The sequence below is a fragment of the Camelus ferus genome, chromosome 6, assembly GCF_009834535.1.
Source record: "Camelus ferus isolate YT-003-E chromosome 6, BCGSAC_Cfer_1.0, whole genome shotgun sequence".
Lineage (NCBI taxonomy): Eukaryota > Metazoa > Chordata > Mammalia > Artiodactyla > Camelidae > Camelus > Camelus ferus.
This window is the reverse complement of record NC_045701.1, coordinates 4,320,395-4,341,048: the sequence shown is the minus strand read 5'-3', so window position 1 is coordinate 4,341,048 and position 20,654 is coordinate 4,320,395. Positions and strand designations below refer to the sequence as shown.

The 20,654-nt window shown below is 44.7% G+C and overlaps 1 protein-coding gene across 14 annotated transcripts in view; it reads right to left on the bottom strand.

Moving 5' to 3' along the window:
* Positions 1-415: 415 nt before the first annotated feature.
* The window catches only part of CSNK1G1 (casein kinase 1 gamma 1), a 150,257-nt gene continuing 130,018 nt past the window's right edge, over positions 416-20,654 (bottom strand). For 4 of the 14 annotated variants that reach the window (XM_014558668.2, XM_006183999.3, XM_006183996.3 and 1 more), the window contains 2 exons: positions 13,622-13,728; positions 416-6,386 (listed from right to left, as the gene is read on the bottom strand). In XM_014558668.2, the coding sequence (XP_014414154.1) occupies positions 6,332-6,386; positions 13,622-13,728 (162 nt within the window). In that variant the 3' untranslated portion in view covers positions 416-6,331. The other 10 variants (XR_004320372.1, XR_004320374.1, XR_004320373.1 and 7 more) reach the window with 10 other exon arrangements.

Below are 20,654 nucleotides of genomic sequence, written 5' to 3'. Positions count from 1 at the left end.
TGCACATTGTAGTTAACATCTTCTGTCTGTATAGATGTTCCTCATTAGTAGAGCAGAATTGCAAAGCTGCTATTTCAAACCTGCTCCACAGAGCAGATCCTAACTTCCTGGTGTTCTACCACCTATGCAGCACAGGGACACAGGAACTAGTTTGTGAGTGATTAATGTCCAAATTCTACCAGAAATATTTATGAACATTCATCTTTTTTTTTTTAACCAGAAATATTTAAAGTGACCCAGAGGAGAGGGCAAAGTTCAACCCAAAAGAATGAAGCAAGAATGCCGAAGTATTAGGCATTATTTTCATTCACTGGAGTCTTGAATCATATCAGAGTTAGTCTCCTAGCCGGATTCTTAGTTACAAAGAATCAGGAGAGATTAAAACCAGCCAAACCAACCAACCAAACAAGCAAAATTAGCCAAGAAAGGTAAGACATTTTATTTTACATACAAAAAGGGTGCAAACTGAGTCCTTTCCTCCCCAAATTGGGGAAGAGGTATACTTAAAGATCACATTTGTGTTTTCCATGGTGCCCTAGGAAATGGCTACTCTGAGATAACATATCAAGACCCATTTCCATTTTTCCCAAAGAAGGCTACTTCCTCTGAAGAGGAGTTTTTACTTAATGGTGTACAAATCTCTCTCCTGGAGGAACCATTTCAAATACACTTGAAACTGACATTCATGTTTAAAAATACTCCAAGTTTCATTTTCACAGCTGAGCTTTGCGACCAGTGCCAGGGTTTATGAAACAATATTACATATCTAAAATAAAAGATAAAAAAAGGCATTTAACAATAATCAGACACATCCACACATCAATTAAAATTGATTTCCACAGCTGATTTATACATTATCTAGTTTTAAAAAATTGCAATCAACATCCCAACATCTTTTTAAAAGTACAATGGGTCAAGATTAAAGAAACAGACAAAACAATATAATAAATTAGAGCATGTAATATGTCCAATGGGAACTGATGAAATCAACATTATTTTCCATTGGGGGGTTTATAATATTTTTGGTTTCATTTCTATCTTTTCTGTTGTTTTACTCTTCTGCTTGATAAATGGGGCTCATTCCAAGAGCCAGCTTGCTGCGGTGACACTAATTTGAGAAACTCACTTGTTACCTGTTTACTTCCGAGAATATTCAGGAATACGTGGTCCCAGCAGCCTGGGCTGAGTCTTTATGGAAGTGAAATGCACACAGATGAGCTGTGCACACACACACACACACACACACACACAAGCATAAAAATGCAACAACACACACCCATCTGTAAATATATTTCCCCCTCAAAGAAATGGCTCATCTTCCTGAGACATTCCTAACAGACTGATAAGCCTCTTAAAAAAGCTTTCGGTGTAAGGGCTGGCCTGGGATTTGGTCTGGAGCTCATGAAGAGGAACACTGAAAGTCTCACCTGCCCTTAAGGAGGGGACTTGCCGGGAAGGGGCAGTCAGGACATCTGTCCTCTGGTGTGGGTTACAGGGGTGACTGCACTGCATCCCATTTACTACCATGGATAGCCCTCTGCTTTGAAGGTGGTGATGGCACTGGAAAGACGACTGTGAGGAGTAAAAGGAGAAAAATAACAAAATAAATTCTGTCCACAGAACTGAGGTTTCTCTATATATAACATTGAGTTTGGTAATCAAACTAGAAATATATGGAGTACAGGTTCACTTTTTCCTTTGTAATACAAACTGAGCTACAAAATAAACACTGGAGTGGACTTCCTGGTTGCTTTTTGAGGAAATATGTCAACTACTACTGTGTATATCCAGGGAACCTACTTACTATTTGGAATACAATGGAGAAACCTATTCTTTTGCAGTCACTTGCAAAAGGAATTAGGAAAAACATATTCTTAAGAGTGCTTAATTGATCAAAGACTTCCAAGATTCCTTATCTGTGGGTAAAACACTACTTAAAACTCTGCAAACCCTCTAAAGGACCATGGTTTCTTTTCTTTCTTATTCAGAAACAAAATCACTCTCTTCCCCAACCAAATAAAAACAAAAACAAAAACCCACCCAAGAAAACAAAACCACAGGCATCCCATTTTGATTTCTACCAACCTACCACAGGGAAGACTGGGAGTCACTGGCCATCACCCTCTAAATGGGACTTTCCTGGAGCCTTGGAGTTGGTAGAAGAATCCGAGACACATGCCTGTTGCTCAGGCCAATCCAGATGGAGAGCCAAGTTACCCTGGCTCCTTAAGGGTTTCTGGAATTCATCGGCCCAGTTTGGAGCATTGGTGGGGATGGTGGCAGTGGCCTGGCAAAGGCAATTTTGGCTGTATGGCACTGCAGGCTCCCAATCTGAGAAATTCTGGCCCTAACGTGGTTCTGACACTGAAGATGATGTTGTCAGGGCAACACATTGGGAATGAAAACTGGCTGAAACATGAAAATGGAAGATGTGACCGCGACATGGGAGGCATGTGGACTTGGGAGATGACGCATCAGAAGAAAGATGAAGTTCCTTAGAGGAGATGCTTTCCAGGCTGCCATGGAAGTACTTAAGATACAGGTTATGCTACTCACTAAGAGGGGGGACAGGGTATATCTTTTGCATAAAAAAAAAGTTAAGGCTATGATCTTTAAGTAACCACCGTGGCGTATCACTACCATTACTCACTTTTGACAATGAAAGTGGTTACTAAGACTGAGAACCAACACTGAATATGTACTCCCAATGTACATTTCCAGTGAAGTTACTTTAGAGGTGATGGACACCTCTTCCGGCTAATGGCAGGGGCTGTTTCTATGAACCTGGAGTTCACTGAGAATGAACAGGCAATCACACTTCTACTGGAAACCTCAGGACCCTGCTGTCTCCTCTTGCCCCTACGTTCTAAAGTAAAGTGAGGCTTTAATTCGAGGCCGACTGAGTCACCTGACTCGTACCTTCCTAGACCCTGTTTCCTTGTAGAAAGACCCAAAGTGGCAGGAGAATGTTAATTACGGCAGTCATGAAAGCACATTGCTGCTGGCACACAGCCCCACCTTGCAGAGCGGTCTGGAGCGAGACCACTGGGAAATGCCAAGCGGGTATACAGCAAGCGATCGGCTCTGACAAGCCGAGACTGCACAGACACCAGTCATGCTCTCGTCACAAGGGAAGGACCCCATAGGTGTTGGTGGATTCCTGGCCTGCTTGCCTCAATCTGCTCAGGACGCAAGGCCTGAAGGACCGTGGGGTTTGGGAGGACTCCTAATGTCGTTAGTGCTTAAGGCTAACTCAGAAATATCTGCATCAATCCCAAAGGAAAACATCCCCAGGCATCCTGCTTGTGAAGCGGAGGAGCTCAAAAGCTACAGAGCAAGTGGATCTGGGTGGGGGGTGGGTGCAGGGAGTGCCCAACCCCAAGGAGCTGGCTGAGGAACACAGTTCAGCGACTATAGCAAGAGGGCTGAGGAGGGAGCCCTGACGGGCTGAGGGGATGGAACTGATGGCCAAATTACTCCTTACTTTAAGAAAGATCACAACAGAATGCCCCAGGGGTCTGGGACCCCCTTGGAGGGCCAGTGGCTCTGGAAGGATCACCGCTGCTGTGCACGCCAGGTCCTGGGCTCTTCACCTGTCATGAAAAACCAAGTATCTAGTAAGAGATGGGGGTGAGGGGGGCAGAGTAAGAACAGTGCATCAGGAAGACTCCCCCAACAACTGCTCAGGTTAAGTCCCTCAAGAGCTAGACTTAAAAAAAAAATTTACGACTCCCAAAAGGTCACAAACCCAGCTGCAAGAGGGTAGGCCCTGCAGCCAAGCTGGTAACTGCCTTTACTTTTTTGTGGAAAAGGGAGTGGGGAGGCACTTAGTGGGGTACAGAGTGCCAGGAATGCTCCCGGCTTTGCCACCATTTCCCCTTGCCCTCCCTTGAGAGTTAAGGCTTCTTCTATATAGGGATGTGTAAGTTTCTATACAGGAAGTCAGAGTTGCCCAGATGCCAACTGAGAAACTATGTAAGCTTCAGTGATGGTGCCTTAACCACCAGGTAATGTCAAAGAAGCAAACCCCACTATTTAAAATCCTTGTGGGGAAGTGGTGTGACACTGAATCTTTCAGCCACTCTGTTTTGTTTATAGAAAAGTTTCTTTTAAAGAAATGAAAGATTACGATGTTTACATAAGCTAGGCAGGTTTGAGGCCAGTGACGTGCTATTTGCTAGCCAGGACCCAATGGGACACAGGTGAAGCCCAGTAACTCGGATCCACGCTACTGCAGCTACTTCTGCTCCATGTAAGATACATCAAGCGACTTGTCAGGAAATGCCAATTACCAGGAAGTGTCCCCACAACCTCCAGTCCAAAAGACAGCCCTACACCTCAAGCCAGAGGCAATGACTTGTTCCCCCCAAGTGCCCAGACGAAGTCCCCAGCCACTGTCCTCCGTGGTGAGCTCTCTCTACTCCCAGATACAAAACCTCATCCCCTGCTGTAATTGATCCTTTCTTCTCTAGCATATCTAGAATGAGAGGTCACTGTTTGGATAAGCCACTGAATTCAAATGAAAAGCAAGCATGAGGTTAACTCCATACATCAATGACTTTTCAAGCAGTGAATGAGGAACCGAGACCCTTCATGGCAGTGTATCACGTGACCACACCACGGGGGAGGGGACAGCGTACCGGGGACAACGTGCTCGAGATGTGTGGCCGTCTTCTCTGGAAGGGGTCTATCTATGTCCAAGTGAGAGGATAATTTCAGACCTTTCATTTCGGTCTTCTCTGCCCTGGTATCTTCCAGCACTAACCAGTCTTACCTTCTCATTCACTACAGTCCCAAGTACTGAGTCCTCAGCCTGCTACTATGGACCTGCTGGGAGAAGATTTGCAGGAGCCTGGTTTCTGATAAGGCAGGCCAGCCCAAACGCTGGAACTCAGCTATTGGGGCAAAGAGTACACACCGATTTTATTTCCTGGCCCTGTGATGAGCCAAATCCTGAGGTTCCTCTGGCAGTTGGAAGGCAGGATCACTTTCCTCCTTTTTGTCCACTGGTGGCAATATGGTGGTGGCTGTTTCATCACTAATTTTGTCCCCCAAGTCACTAAGGAAGTCACATGGCTATCTAGTTGGAAGTCCCTGGCAGTGGAGGAAACAGACATTTCAGACTTCTGTGTTAAGCATCTCCTTCTCTGGGATGAACTGTCTCCTGGCCACAGTCTGGCTTGGCTGGCTCATCCCATGTGCTGGGGAGCTAGGTTTGTCCAAACTGCAGGCTGATGAGGTCAAGAGGCTCCGGCAGCGACATTCTTCAGCAGCTGAGAAGATGAACGAAAATTCAAGTATGCTTCCCTGCCAACCTGAGTGTTCACTCAGGAAGACGCAGAGTTTTGGCTTCTTCTCTTCTTCTGGGTGCTGCAGACCCAACTCTTTCCACTGAGAATGTCCTCTGGACCCATGTTCTCTCTGAATGGCTTGGCTGGCCCCATCCCCCTCAAAACAGAAAAAAAGTAAAACTCCCAATATAACCAGACACAATATGCATCTGCCATGTTTTTTTTTGTTAAAAAACAAAACAAAACAAAACAACAAAATAACAACTAAAAGTGCAATAAAGTCAGTTTTTTCCTTTGCTCAGGACAATCTGCATTGTTCTGCTGCTGTCTGAAGAACACAGTTCGCTTGTCAAGAAAGCTAAGAACGCCAACACGCAGGGACAGTAGACTGCAGACTTCTCACAGCTTTGTCCTACAGTGTAACTTCACAGGAGGGAGGGAGGGAGGGAGGGAGGGAGGGGCCTGCACCCCCGGGGCGGCGGGGGATGGAGGCTGCACAGGCACGGAGGAAGAGGCAGCCAGACTGCCAGACACACCTGGCAAGTGGAGAAGGTGCTCCTCCAGCCCAGGCCTGCCTCTTCCTCCTACTTTCCTGGCCGCACCCCCAGACTCTTGAGCTCCTTCAGCAGACAAAGCCTTCAACTCATTAGCTTTGATGCTGGAGAGGGTTGAGGGTGCGGCAAGAACCAGGAGTAAACTAAGGGGAGGGAAGAGAATAGTAGTCCTTGAGTTTTTGTGAATGACACCTTCACTGTAAACAATAGGAAGGAGAGTCAACCAGGCAGCCAGCCCCAAGGGCCAGCAGTGGAGGCCCAGCAGCTCTGGGACCTGCTCAGAGCCGCAGGCAGGCAGGGAAAGCCACTGACCCTCTGGGCCCTGGCTGCCCACACTGGCTCCTTCTGGGGGCATCTCTTTTCTTCTTTTTGGTTTGGATCTCCACCCTCCCCCACAGAGGAGTCCCTTCCAATGAGAAATGGCAGGAGCTGCAGGTGCAATTGAGTCAGAGTCCCCGGGGCCTGAGGACTCCTGGGAGGCACTGGTCACTTGTGGCGCTGAGCAGTCTTCTTCCTTTTCCTCTTAAAGAAACAGCAGCACCTGGAGCACAAGGAACACTGCAAGTTAGTTCTGGAGGCCTGCAGCTGCCAACAGATTTCTGCCTGCCTCTGCTCATTGCAGGGGATGAAATTCTCCCCTGGAACCCACCCACGGGGCCGCCCACCATCTAGAGCACACATACTGGAGGCGGTGGGCAGGATCTGCCAGGAAAGCCAAAGGAAGGAGATGCTTTATTCCAATCTGCAGCCACCAAACCTAATTACCAAAGCGTGGCAGGCTAGGCAGGGCCCAAACAGGCATTTTTGTAAGAAGGATGAAGATGGCTTATTTCCTAGTCTAACACCCCAACCTGGATGTCTCATCTTTTTTTTTTTTTTTAATTTTTTTCAGTGGGGAATTAAGTTTATTTGTTTTTAATGGAGGGACTGGGGATTGAACCCAGGACCTCCTACATGCTAAGCACACAGTCCACCACTGAGCTATACCCCGCCCCGGATGTCTCATCTTTTATCTTGAACCAAGGTTGGGGGGTCCTCAGGGCTGCATAAGAATACGCTGCACTGTCTGCCCCTTGGTACAGAGGGCACAATTATTTAATGCAACTTCGGCCGGTATGGAGGCTCAACTAAGGCAAACAAACACCATGAAAAACGTGACACTTGGAGCTCTGGGAAGCTCTCACGATGCTTCTGATGAAGGACTAAGGATTCTTTCTAGCCCCCGCCCTCAACCAGCAGGCTGGAGTGGGCAGGAGAAGCCCTGACTTTAATAACTGTGGGAGCCCAGATCCCGTGAATGAAATCACCAGAGCCCACTCTTCGTCCAGAGGGGACCAACGCCACAGCTGATCACCAGGAAGCATCTGGTTGCAGGGTCCTCCTCAACTTAGCCTCCCGAGACTGCTGCTGAACCAGACTGGGTTCAAGCACCGACCCCGCTCAGGGTGGCGGCCGGGCCTGATCTCTTCACAAGCCCTCCAAGCGCTGCCTCTGGGGCAGCAGCCGCGGCTCAGCCACAGCCCTCGAGTGCCCACTCCTCACTCCCGGCCTTCGGGATAGGGAGCATCTCTTGCTTGGGCAGTGACTATTCCAGAAGGGGGAGATGAGGGCGGTGGCAAAAGATACGTCTTTTCCAGGAAGCTGACACACGAGCAGTGAGAATGTGAGGGCAGAAGGTGGTGGATGAGTCCAAGGGGCCCAAAGATGGGGGGAGCACAGCTGGAGGCAGAACTCAGTCCTGCTGGGCCCTTGAAAGAAAAGCTTTTCTCAGAAACCTATCTTTGGCTCTTTTGCCGAATCCTTCTGGGTTTAATGCCAAAAGTACTTACATGGAAATAAGCTGTTGCTTACTTCCCAAACCCCGAAGTTCTCCCCTGTAGTTAACATTCCCTCCCTTTTCAGGCCCGTGGTATTCCTACACCCTAGGTATTAAAAATCTGGAGAAAGTTCCTTGGAATGCAGAAACAGATGTTTACATACACAAAGTGCTGGGCTTTAACCATATCTGAATGAACTGAGCGTGGAGATTTCGGAAATAAGAGCTTCTTAGGGAGGTCTTAAAATTTTTTTTCCAAGAGTTACAATGACATGTGTAATGTGAGTATAGTCACTAGATAAAGTGTCTTGTGTATTCAGAGACTGAATAAATGCTTAAAAAAAAAGTTTTTGATTATTTAAAACAGTTCTCAATGGAATCCCTAGGGAAGGAGTCAAGGGGAAAAAAAAGTTTGGGTTGTTTTTTTTTGTACATATGCTTTAGAAAACAGACATTTTTCAAGGTGAATGCCCTGAAATTATTTAGCAAGGTGAATTAAATCTCATGGGAGCATCAATGTTTCAACAGAGCTACTGATTCCCTGTTAACCATGACTGAGGGATCATTAACATTTAAGTCAACTTCTCATTCTTTTTGGAGAATGCTAAGATGATGATTTTGTGTTTTTAAGTAAGGGCAATCATTAAGAAGTTTGAAATACTGTTTTGGTCCATACAATTTCTCTTTTACCTCCTCCAAGGCAAGCCGTAAGAAGTAATGTCTGCTCATAAGCATATTATAACTTGACGTGCAACGCTGAATTCACTGGACTGGAGGAGAGTGTGAGCCCTGGTTTTCAGAGCCCTGGATTAATTCTTGCTAGTTACCGCAGTTAAGGCTTCGGCAGGAGCTTTTAATAACTCTACCCAGGAGGGAACAGGCTCCACAACCTATTCTTCAACTCTTTGGTTTTGGTGGTGACTACCAGCAACAGGACCTGTTAAGCCTGGTTAGATCCCAGACCAAGCCTGCTGACGGACTCCATTCAGATGTTTTCCTCTCAGAAGACAATGAAGGCAAGTGATCAACCGTTCTTGAGTCTCAGGTTTCCTTCCAGGTGACTCCTGATTGGCTCTCCCTTCAGCTGTTACTTTACGAGGCTTCTCGTCTTTGCTGTCCCTGTACGTCCTTCCCTCGCTCTACCACCTGGGTCAAGCCTCACGGCACCCACTAAGTCTTCCTTGACCTTCCCTGCCAACGGTGACTTCTCAAGGGACAATAACCTAAGTGTCCTGGAGAACTACTTGTCCTGTCAAGTACACGTGTCTTATCTCTCCAGCTAGATGGCACCTAAGCTCTTTGGGGAAGGCCGTGGGATGGCCTGGAGTTCCAGGCACAGAGTGGATGAGCACAAGGTAGGCCCTCTATTTGCAGTTTAGGATCATGTGACTAACATCTCACAAGAAAAAAACAGACCACGACAATGTCAGATTACAGAGACACATGTTTGCTAAATAAATAGGCCAAATGTACTCCCTGACACCGTAACTCTACAAGTTCTATCTCTTTAGAACCCAGTTGTTATCTTCAATACATCCTTGTCCCTGGGGAAACCCTGTAGGCAACTTGGCTTAGCCAGTTAGGGTACAGAGACTGGTGCCCAACCCAGTCACTGAAGACAGACAGAAACAAGGCAGTCAGAGAGCCCAGCAGACATTATCACCACAGAGAATATTATCTCAGGCATGCAGACCACGGGGGAGAGTTACGATTCCACACTGCAAAGACCAACTCGCTCAGGAAGCCCCTGAAGGTCACGGGCAGCATTCAGGAGGAGAGCTGGGGAGGGGGCTCGGTCCTGCAGGAAGAGTGTGCCTCACCAAACATGGATTCTTTAGGGCTTCCCCTTCAGCATACCTCGTGTTGTTCCTAAGAATGCATTCAAGGAACCTTCTGCAGGAATGGAAAAGAGAGGCTCCAGGATCGCATTAGCCAAGTCAGCCCTTGGCCTACGATGCTCTCTTACAGGAAGGGGAAGGGAAGAGGAAAAAGAAAGGGAACAGAAGGGAAGAGAAGGAAAGACTACAAACGAAAAACAAACAAAAAACTCAGAACAACAACATCAAAATGTCCACCTTTTCCCCAAAAAGCAATTCTCTTATTTGGAGAGACTCATATTCTAGAGACAGGAAGAACCAGCTGAATCAAAAAAGAAAAGTCACAGATTTTTCCAAAGCTGCTTGAATTTCAAGGTCGGAGAGCAAATCACAGAATGTGAGACTATCTGGCAGCGACCCTCCCTGGAGCTGTGAGGAACAGTTAGGTTCTGATTCTACGACTGACACAGTCACCTGGTCTTCCTGCCTCTGTCCCTCTCTGTCTGCTCAAACCTGGTTGTATCAATTTGAGAAAAAAGTCACTAAAATAAAAATGAAGAGATAACTTTGTATACTGTGGGCTACCGTTTTGACAGGAGGAGGCAGCAGTGAGGTGGGTTGGAAAGGGAAGGAGGAGCAGATTAATTCCTGGCTGCAGGCCTGCCCCATCCCCACCTTGCGGCTCGAGTTCCCCAGTCGGGGTGGGTAATGACACAAGATGGCATATGGAAGCCACTGCGTGTTCCTAAGGCATTTTGCTTGGCTTTGCCAACCCCAGCCTAGTCAGGTCCGCTCCCCTAGCGTGTGGGCTGGAGACAGGGACTCACCACAGGTTGAGCATTTTCAGGCAGCTACAGAGTGTGTAAAGAGAAAAACACAGAAAGGAAGAGAGAGAAAGAGAGATATTAGTCCACAGAGGTGAGATGGAAGCAACTCCCTGTGAGCCATGCAAACATGCAGTATGTGTCTGTGTTTAGTTTCTTCCTCTGGCAAGGTAGGGTGAGCAGGCCCAAGCCACTTGGTCCCTGCATTGAAGTGGAGGGGCAGGCGTCTGACAGAAACATCCGGTGAGAGCTGGATCTCAGTGAGGGGCAAGGCAAAACAGGAAGAGCTGGTGGGAGCCCCAGGGGTGGGCTTTCCTGGGCAACTTCCAGGAAGGTAGCAGGAGAAAGAACATATGGCCCTGCCTGTAAGAATTCAATCAGGCACCAAGGCTGAGCCATTCTGGTTCCCGTGTGAGGTCTCACCATGCAGTTTGTTAAGCTAACCTTGCAAACGTTCTGAGGGAAAGAGAAGTCCCCAGCCTTTCGGTAAGTCCAACCAAAGCAGCCAGCATTTAGCTCTTCCTCTGGAGGGGAGAACAGGCTTAAGAAGTACTTTATCTTACTAGGAGATGTCTCAGTATGGAGAGTAACTACTCTGGATTAAGGTCTGACTGCCAGAAAAGGGCCTAGACCCCACGCATGTTAATTCTCAGGGGAAATGAGGTCCACGCTGGCTAAGTGACAGCTAAAGTCGGTGGATAACCAAAAATTCCCGTGTTCTTACCAGAACAAAAGTCAACCAAAAAGCTGCTTTGCCTCAGTGCCCTTTCAATCATACTTAAAACAAGGACACGTGTCCTGTAGCTAGAGAAAAAGGTAAGTTAGATATTTGTTTATAGAACAAAAACCGAGATCCTGTTGTTTCTCTCCTCCTTTACACAAAACAAGCTGGATGAGGAATCCAAAACCAAAAGCTTGGAAGTAAAGGTTTCACATCGTCTCCCCAGCAGTACCCTGGCTGAATCTTAATAAAGGCAGCAGCCCCTTTTTCCCCCACAAGCAGGCTGTATCAGGGCCAATGGCAGCACGGCTGTGTGCAAGGAGTTGTTTGGGACGCCTGGTGCTTCTCTAGCTGTGACTTTTTCCTGTGAAAACAATCACGCAGGTGGACACGTGGCTCTTTCCACGTCCCCTCCCCATACACATAGGCCAAGCAGAAAAACACATGGCTGTGCCCTGACAGTGCCCTGGGCGAGATGGATTGGCAGCGCATGAAATCACTAGGGGAAATCCAGCACACAAAATGTCCTAAGCTATGAGCTTTTGGATGACATGTGGTCAAATACTATTGCTCCTTTCTGGGTTCCACACCTTTTAGAGAGCCCAAACCTGGCACTGGCTGCAAAGAGGCACAGTGGTCCTCTATGCTACGTGGGGAGACTTTAAACTCTCTTTATATCCTAGGATTTAGGTTACACCAGAACAGAATACACCAGATTGAAATCACTGTGTGAATGGCCCCCTATCTTATACACAGGACACAACACCACACTCACATATACGATTAGTGTACACATTTACCAAAATGAAATGAGATAAAGTGGGTTCAAAGATAAACCTGTATAGGTCATATTTAAGACTAAAGCCCATTCAATGCTGGACTCAAAGTATACTATTAAATCCAGAGCTCAGCTTCTAGCCTTCGAAGTAATAACCGTGACAGTGAATTGGGAGCCAGGTGGCGGTGGGGGTGGGGTGCGCCTGTCTTTCAAGTCTAGACAATGTGTGGATCAGATCACATCCAGCAGATGTGATCTCCCAACCTCAGCTGCATACTTGAATCACCTGACCTTTAAATACTACTGACGCTCATGTCACATGCTGATAAATTAAATCAGAATTTCTGGGGCCAGGATTCAGGCATCTGCATTTTCTAACATGCCCCAGGTGATTCCAAAGTTCAGCCAAGGTTGAGAACTCAAGAGGGTGCAAGTACCACATTGTTTATTTGGGAGAATGAAGTTTTGTCTTGGAAAAATTGTGGGCACCATTAAAATTTCCGAAGTCCTTACTAGCATTACAAACTCCCCCTGCCTTCCTTATGTATCAGGGCCTTGTATTAACCAGGAGAGGATTATCTGAAGCTGCCTACAGTCAGCAGGGACTCAACAAGAGAGCGTCCAAGTCATCCTTGTTGCTTTTTATCTACTGGGGAGGAATCCTCAAGTCCTGGCTTTCCAAGGAAAGGACCGCTTAAAAGCAAAGTGAGCTCGTCACATAGATAGACGGACAGCAGAGCAGAGGAGTGGGTGAGGGAGCAGCTGTGCAAAGCTTGTCTGGAAGGAAGAAGCAGGTCTTGATTAGCCTCGCATCACCTTTTACTCAGGCGTGAGCATGCTGTGGCTTGTATGCAGGCTATCTGGGGGCTCCAGAGACCACGTAAGGCACGGTATCATTATAAATATGTTGCCTGCTTACGAGAACAAGATACTGGGATAGCCTAAATGTTCTCCCAGGGTTTAGCAAAAAAGTCATCCGTATCGGGCTTGGCAGCAGTTACTGATCTGTGAAGGACTTCTCTCTCCCTTACCTAATGCAGTCTTAGAGTTTTCATCTGGACCTGACTTTGGGACGGGGCAAAAAGGGAGAGGAGTGACAGAAATGCCGCTTTTGCAGCAGAATCAGCAGTTACTTCACCTTCTACCCCATCTTCTAAGAGTTTAAACACAGACCATGCAGAGAGCACCAAGGGGCTGGTGGCAGGGGCAGGGCAACACACTCACATGCAAGAGAAGCAGAAAACGGAGGCGGGGAACCTCCTCGTCCTCTTGGGATTCGTGTGATTTCCTTTCCTGCCCAAGACTCTTTCACTCACAGGTGCAGAGACTAGTTTTCTTGGCTGACTTATCTGAGTCTCTCTAAATTCACGTAAATGTGAACAAAATAGCTCTGAAACCCTTGTCTAGGACTACGCATGCTGAGTGGTTAGCCGACGACCAGAAATCGAATGCTGTTCAGCGTGACCCATGGTTTAGATAAGCAGATTTTTTTCCTCTGTGTCCCTGAGGGAGCAAGAGGCCCCAAGCCCCAAGAAGCTCACGACTGCTGTCTGCTGTCGCTCCTGCACCATGATCCTTTTAGTTCACTATGTCTCTTGCCCCCAGTGGACTAGAAAAAGTGGCTGTCTTTCCAGAAATCACAGCTAAAGAAGGGCGGCAGCAGCCTTAGGGTACCATGCAAAAAAGGAAACGATCAAAGGAAGAAAGCTGTGGACACAAGCATGAGGAGTCCGGTCGAGATGAGCAGCACACGAGAGGAAGAGACAGAGAAAAGGTCTTTCAACCTATGACTCAAGAGCCCCCTTGAAAGACGGACGTACTTAGCTTCCTCCACTACCTCCACCTCGGCGTGAGCTGTGATCGGCGCGTTCGAGTGGGCTCCCGTGGGGTCGTCGACATTCAGCTCTCCATTGGTTGAGCTAACCACCTGAAACAGAAGGACAGACAGAGTGTGACAGACACCATGGTAACAGGAGCCTCCTGCCAGCACCGGAGAGGGTCACTAAGGGAGATCGGGTCTCTAGCTTAGATACTAGCCAGGCAGGGTCTGGAATGTTTGTTTTCCTGGGTTTGGAGGCCAGATGTCCTAATTTAGGGAGTGTTCCCAGACCCGTATCATGTGAGAACGTAAAATTCATCGATGTGATCACATAATGATAAGAACTTTCATAATGAATGCCTGCTGTGTTAGGCACTGTGCTACATTGTGTGTGTGCGTGTGAATTCAATCTTCATGAAAATCCTATGATATAGGTCATATTACTCTCTTCAGTTTTACTCTTCTCAGTTTATTATGCTATAATTATATGCGGACTCAGTGATGATGTTAAAAAAATTTCTAAAAAGGAAATCAATAGTGAGCATCAGAAACTTATAAGCAATCGCACTCTCCTTCAGAAATTTCTTCACGGCTTTGGACCAGTGGTTTGAAGTTTCTCAAATAAAGACTGCCACATCCTCGCTGGTGAGGGGACAGACGGTAAGGAGACACTTCCCCTTGGAAGACCGGTCTTATTTCAACAACCTTTATTTCAGGCTCAGTGTCATCTCATTTCTCACTGACGGTCCCCGAACTGTAACTGAAGGCTCTCACTCCTGTCATCTGGTTAATGTGGACCCGATCAGGCTCCTCTTGCTTGTGCAGCTGCTTCTGCCACCTGGTCTCATTTCCAGCACATGAGTCCTGTTTATGTGGGTGCTGGGAAGTGGGAAAAGGGACCCCGCTGGGCAAACCACTCTGCTGTTAAAGACCTTGGCTGGAACATGGGAGAGAACCACAAAATAGGATAAATGGTTCGGGTATCACATGACCTCAGGTAAGTAACTTTTCATCTATTTGAGACTGTTTCTTATAGGCTGATGTGAGAATTCTACCAAAAAATGTATGAGGCAGGGTCTGGTACGATACCTGGTGCACAATAATGGAGGCAGCTGAGCACAGTAAATAGGAAATGGGCTCCAGACTTACTCAGCCCTGCGGCTGAGCCCTAGTTCCACCACTTACTTGCTGTGGCTCCTTGGGCAAGATCCTCACTCTTTCTGTGCCTGAGCTTCCTAATCTGTAAAATGGGGAAACAATGCTGCTTACCTAATTGGGTTACTGTGCAGACAGTCCACAGAAAGTGCTTAGCCCCTGGTACATGGTAATGGCTCAACAAGTGTTCATATTACTCTTATTCCCCCTCCACAAATGTTTGTTCTTATCTCCCTCTAGATCTGGGGTCCTCATCAGCAGTTAATTTGCAAAAATCTCCTGCACAGTCATAAAGAGGAAGGTGGAAGGAAGTGTTTAATATAAGGAGTTTTTGAGGTATTTATTCAAAGAGGAAAGGGCAGGCAAAGTGAATACTACTCTCCAGTAGTCTATGCCCACCATTATTTCTAAACCAGAAATATTTATTGTTCTTATTAATTATACAAGCTTAAAAAAATTAAAACAATGCTGTATGGTTAGTCAAAGAAACACACAACATTAAATTGGACTTAGCCATGAGAGACCCAAATTTCTGCTAGTGATCAAATTTAGCATTTCTGATTAATGGAAACCACCTGACCATATTTACCTCCTGACATGATACAAAGAATACTCTATAACATAATCTATGTAGTACTCTTGCAAAATAATCTCAGTGTGATGGAAAACAGTGGACAGATCTAAAATGCAGGACATTCTAACAGACAACAAACCTTGATTCTTCAAAAAAGACATGCCTCAAAAATCTCTATTTTTTTAAACACAGGGTGACTGTTATAAATGAAAAGAGACTAAGAAATTGAAGAGGCACAGCAATGAAATGCAATGCATGAACCCTGCTTAGACCCTGAACATTGTAAACTTAATTCTGGAGACAACTGGGGGAATGTGATAGGGACTGTACATTAGATATTATGGCATTACTATTAATTTTTTCAGATGTGACAATGGTACTGTTGGTTACATGAGAGAACGGCTTCATTCTTAGGAGATGCAGATTGAGGTATTTTGAGATAAAATGTGCTTACAAATAGCTTAGAAAGCACCCCCTCCCCGAGTTAAAGCAAATATGGCAAAAATCATAATAATTTGTTAATCTAGGTTAAGGATACACACCGGCTCACTGCACCACCCTCTACCCCCTACAGATTTGAAAATTTCAAAATGAAAAGCTGGGAAAAAAGCAGCAAAAATGAAGTCAAGGACAGGTTTACAGACTGGAAAACCACAATCCCTCATGCCAATGCGGTCCTAGTCATCTCCTCAGCCTACATGTGCTTCTTGTGGGCACATTCTGGCTGCACACTAGTGATAATGCGGGTAAACTCATTCTGTGAGCACGAGGGTTAAGGGAGAAATCACAGTAAGTTTCTAAACAAACAATTAAGTAACTAGACAAGATGTTAAAATGTCTTGGCCACTACTAACATGAATGAAGCAAAAGTAAGCACCAACCCTGCAAACTACCTGGTGACTCTGGGTCACGGCCCAGCTTACAGCATTTCACATGTCTCAGACTATAATTTCTCCTTCGAAATGTTACGGAAACGACAGGCCAGTCAAGAAACAAGCACCACTCGGAGGGTTGGAGTACTCAGATGTATTACGCCGGCGGGCTCAGAGGGGTTTCTGCTCCAAAGCTCTGAGCACCTCCAAGACGTGCACATGAGGTTTTATAGGGTAAAGTACAAGCTTGGGGTATTTGGCCAATAGGCATGGAACAGCTTTAGCAGCATTATCATCACAAAAGTGGAGGCGGGGAGGCAGCAAACCAACATTCCAAAGCCAGATATGTATCTTTGAAAATCCAGCTGGCTAGCAAAAAAACATAAACAGCAAACCAACACTGATAAACTTAGATTTACAAGTTAGTCCAGCAGAACTCAGATCAGTATTCCAATACTTAGACTTGTGAGTTATCTTGTTAGCCCAGCCCAGCCTCTCCTTCACATTCCTAGACCTGTGAGTTATCTTGTTAGACCAGCCCAGCTTTTCCTTCACACTATGTTGCCACTTTCCCCACAAGCAATGTCCTTGGGCAATCTAAGGAAGAAGTTACCCTATTCTACAGACTAGATATCTTGTCCGTATCCATGAGTATCTGGTCTCAAAAGAATCGGGCACAAAAGGGAACCTTACCACCAGCTGTCTAAACTTAAACCTGACTTGAAATACACCTAGGGATCAATGGCAACTAACCTGGGTCTCTAAAGCACCCACTTAATTGTTTCAGGTTGGAAGCAGTTTGTCAAACCACTGAACTGTTGCCTGGACGTGCAGTGGGACAAACACTAGTACTGGTAACCACAGTGCTGGATTCCAGCCTGGCTCTACCATCAGCATGCTCTGCGAGACTAGGCCAATGGCCTTGCTCCTATTTACCTCATAATTACTGTGGTAGTTAAATGTAACGATGTCCAGGAAAGCAATTCAAAAAACTGTAAAGAACCTTATGAATGCAATAAATTATTATTTGAAACAGTATCATTTTTATAGTTTTCCACTGAATATTTTAGAATAGTTTAATTAAAAAGTAAGTTTTATTTGTATACCTGGAATACAGATAATTGATTTTGCTGTGATCACTGACTAATATTAATCCCACAGTCCTCTGGCTGCAGCACACAAGACCAAAGCAATTAACACAGGACCATCCGTGAAAGAGACTAAGGAGAGGTACTATTTTGAACATTAGTCCTTAATATTGGTAACTTTTTTTAAGAGCCTCAGAAATTTAAGTTATTAGCCCCATTTTCAAAATGCTGCCATGAAAAAAAGAGACAGGAAATACCAAAGGAAGCAGTACTTTAGCTGATAATCAACATTACAATCCTACTTCTCCAAACTAACATGTGCGGTAATTCTCTACGTTAGCTTCCCCATCTATAAAACTGGAGTAACACTGACCTCAACAAGAGATGACAATAACTCTAAATCATAAAGATTTGAGCAAAGTAAATATTAGCTAAATGTTAAACGTCATACTTTTTTTTATGGGCTTGATTTTATTTTTATTTTTTAATTTTTTTGGTTTTTGTTGTTTTTGGGGGGGGGGGTTTTTTAGAGGAGGTACTGGGGATTGAACCCAGGACCTCATGCATGCTAAGCACTCGCTCTACCACTTGAGCTATACCCTCCCTTAAATGTCATTCTTAAGTCTCATGCCCTTGCTTGGTGTTGGAGATTTCTAAATACTTCCTATATGTTTTAATTCAAACAACTATAGAGTCATCTTTCTGAAAGAGAAAAATATTCTGTCTTTTTGAATTTAGGCCTTCCACATGTGGAAGATCTGTGGAAATACTGGAACAGTGAGGACCACAGGGGACCAGCCCATTCAATGGGCTGAAGTGGGAGTGCCCATGTGCCCTGTCTCACCTTGCTGTTCCGCCCTCCCTCTACCACGGCCATGGTGTCTGCAGGTCATCCGCGTTAGGCCAACCACAGCTCCACCACATTAACTTCGGGACGTGAGACAACTCACAAATACGTGGCCAGCTGCTGTGCTAGAAAGGTATTGCTGATTTGGTTTGTAAAAAGCATAGCCTTTACGAGTTAACAAAAACTGGGGCTAAAATCAAAGAGGCAGATATAGTGAGGAGCATTTGAGTTTAACAGTTTTAGGGAAACTGCACAACTGCCTGTCCCCATCCAAGTATCCAGGGAGCTGGGAGAACTTAGTTTTTCAGAGAACAGAAGGAGGTTGAATTTTCAAAAGAAATTCTAATTGACTCTCAATTCTAATCCACAACCCCTCACAGTGGACAGCAGGAAACACTGTCCAATAAGCACCTCTGTGTTCCAGGAACACAGATCCAGGAAACGGTTCAGACATGGCTGGCTCTGAGGGGTTTCCCTTTCAAAAATGATCATTTATCTTTGTTTTATTTTCTACTTACAAAGCAAGCGTGTTTGTTGTAAAAAATAAGTTACAATATTAAAAAAAGGCAACATAAAAAGTACCAGTGTCCAGGGACATCATCACATGGAAGTGGCCGGTGGGAAATTTGGTAATGTTCCTTGAGAATAAGGGTATGCAAAGTATTTATTATGTAAAAGGACAAACAGTAAATATTTTAGACTTTGTAAGGTATAGAGTCTGTGTCAAAACTACTCAACTCTGCCACTGTAGCAAGAAAGCAGCCCCCCAACCCCAGCATGTAAACAAATGGGTGTGGCTGTGTTCTTCTAGAACTTGATTTATAAAAGCAGGCAGAGGGTGAGATGTGGCCCCACTGGTTATGCTGCCCACAACTACTCTACATTTTCTTTTTCCTTCTGCATACACTAACCTAAGTGTGTGGGTGTGTGTCTGTATTCTCTTTGACATATATTATTTTTCCATATATATATATGAAAATTAATTAAAATGGGGTCAAATTTATACCCTGTTTTACCACTTGCTTTTCCCACAATATATCTTGGACATTTTCCATGATACTCAGAGATCTCTCTCCATGGTATCGCAGTATTTATATTTGTTTAGTTAATGTTGAACTGGGATGTCCTGTAAGTGTAAAATACACACACTAGATTTCAAAGACTTGGTTAGAAAAAAAAAGGTTAAATATCTCTAATATTTTTAATAGTGACTACATGTTGAACTGTTTTCGATATACTGGCTTAAATATACTATTAAGGTTAGTTTCACCTGTTTTTTTACTTTTTAATGTGACTACTAGACAATTTAAAATTACAAATTAGACTCATTTCTTTTAACAGCATTTTCTAGAACAGATATATTTAATATCTGTGCATTTTTGAGGGATCTTTATCTGAAACTAGATGCACTGGATCAAAAAGTGTAGATATTTAAGATTTTCACAGATATTGCCAAATTATCCTCCAAAATAGTTCTTTTTTACATTTCAACAATAGTAGATAGGCTATTAATAAACTTCAAATTTTTGTAAATAAGATAGTTAAAAACTGGTATGTGTGTATATAGGTATATGTATTTTTTTTAATTGTTTGGTTTTATTTTTATCAGTTATATAAGTACACTGTAAAGAATCAAATATTTCTACAAGAAGTCTTAGGAAAAACAGTAGTGTCTTTTCCCCATCCCACCATTTACTCTTCCTTTACAGCTGATTCCTGGTTTTTACCTCCATATCTCCGAATAACATGCGTCTTGATTTGTCATTTTTAGGCTCTATAGTCACCTTTTCCATCCTTTTATTCTCCCGCTTTAGTTTATACTGTAATTGTGACCAGACTGATCCTTGCTGTTTACATTACGACTATGCTGTGACTTGGAGCATATACCATAGTTCTCTCTCCGTCCCTGTACAATTTTTTGGTTTCCATGTAGTTAATTATCTTTCAAAATTTACTTTTACTTAGCTTTATATATATATTTTTTTGTTAATCACTCATTCTGACCAAACTTTGTCATTTATTTACTTTCAAGATATTCTGACATACCAGTATCCTAGTCATTTCATTGTGGTAAAACTGCTCTCAAACCCTCCGGACCACCTGTGTTTGTGACAGGCTGTCCTCTTCTACTGGAGTACAGCTGTCACCCTGGGATTTCCTAATTTTACCATTACATCGCTTCTTCCCTGTGTTGGATCTCTTGTTTCCTGGATCCCATTATTTACTCTTTCTTGGTTTACTCATTTATTTTCATAGTGCACATCCTCCTATAGCTTCAGAAGAAAGAATGCATGAGAAGTCTTAATTTTGAGACCACATATTTTTAAAAACATCTTTATTCTATATTCCAACCTGGTTGACAGTTTGGATGAGTACAGAATTCTCGGTTGGAAATAATTTTCCCTCAGAGTTGTAAAGGCGTTGTTCATTGCCTTCTAGATCCCAATACTGCCTTTCAGAAACCTGAAGTTATATTAAGTCCTGACCCTTTCTTTGCA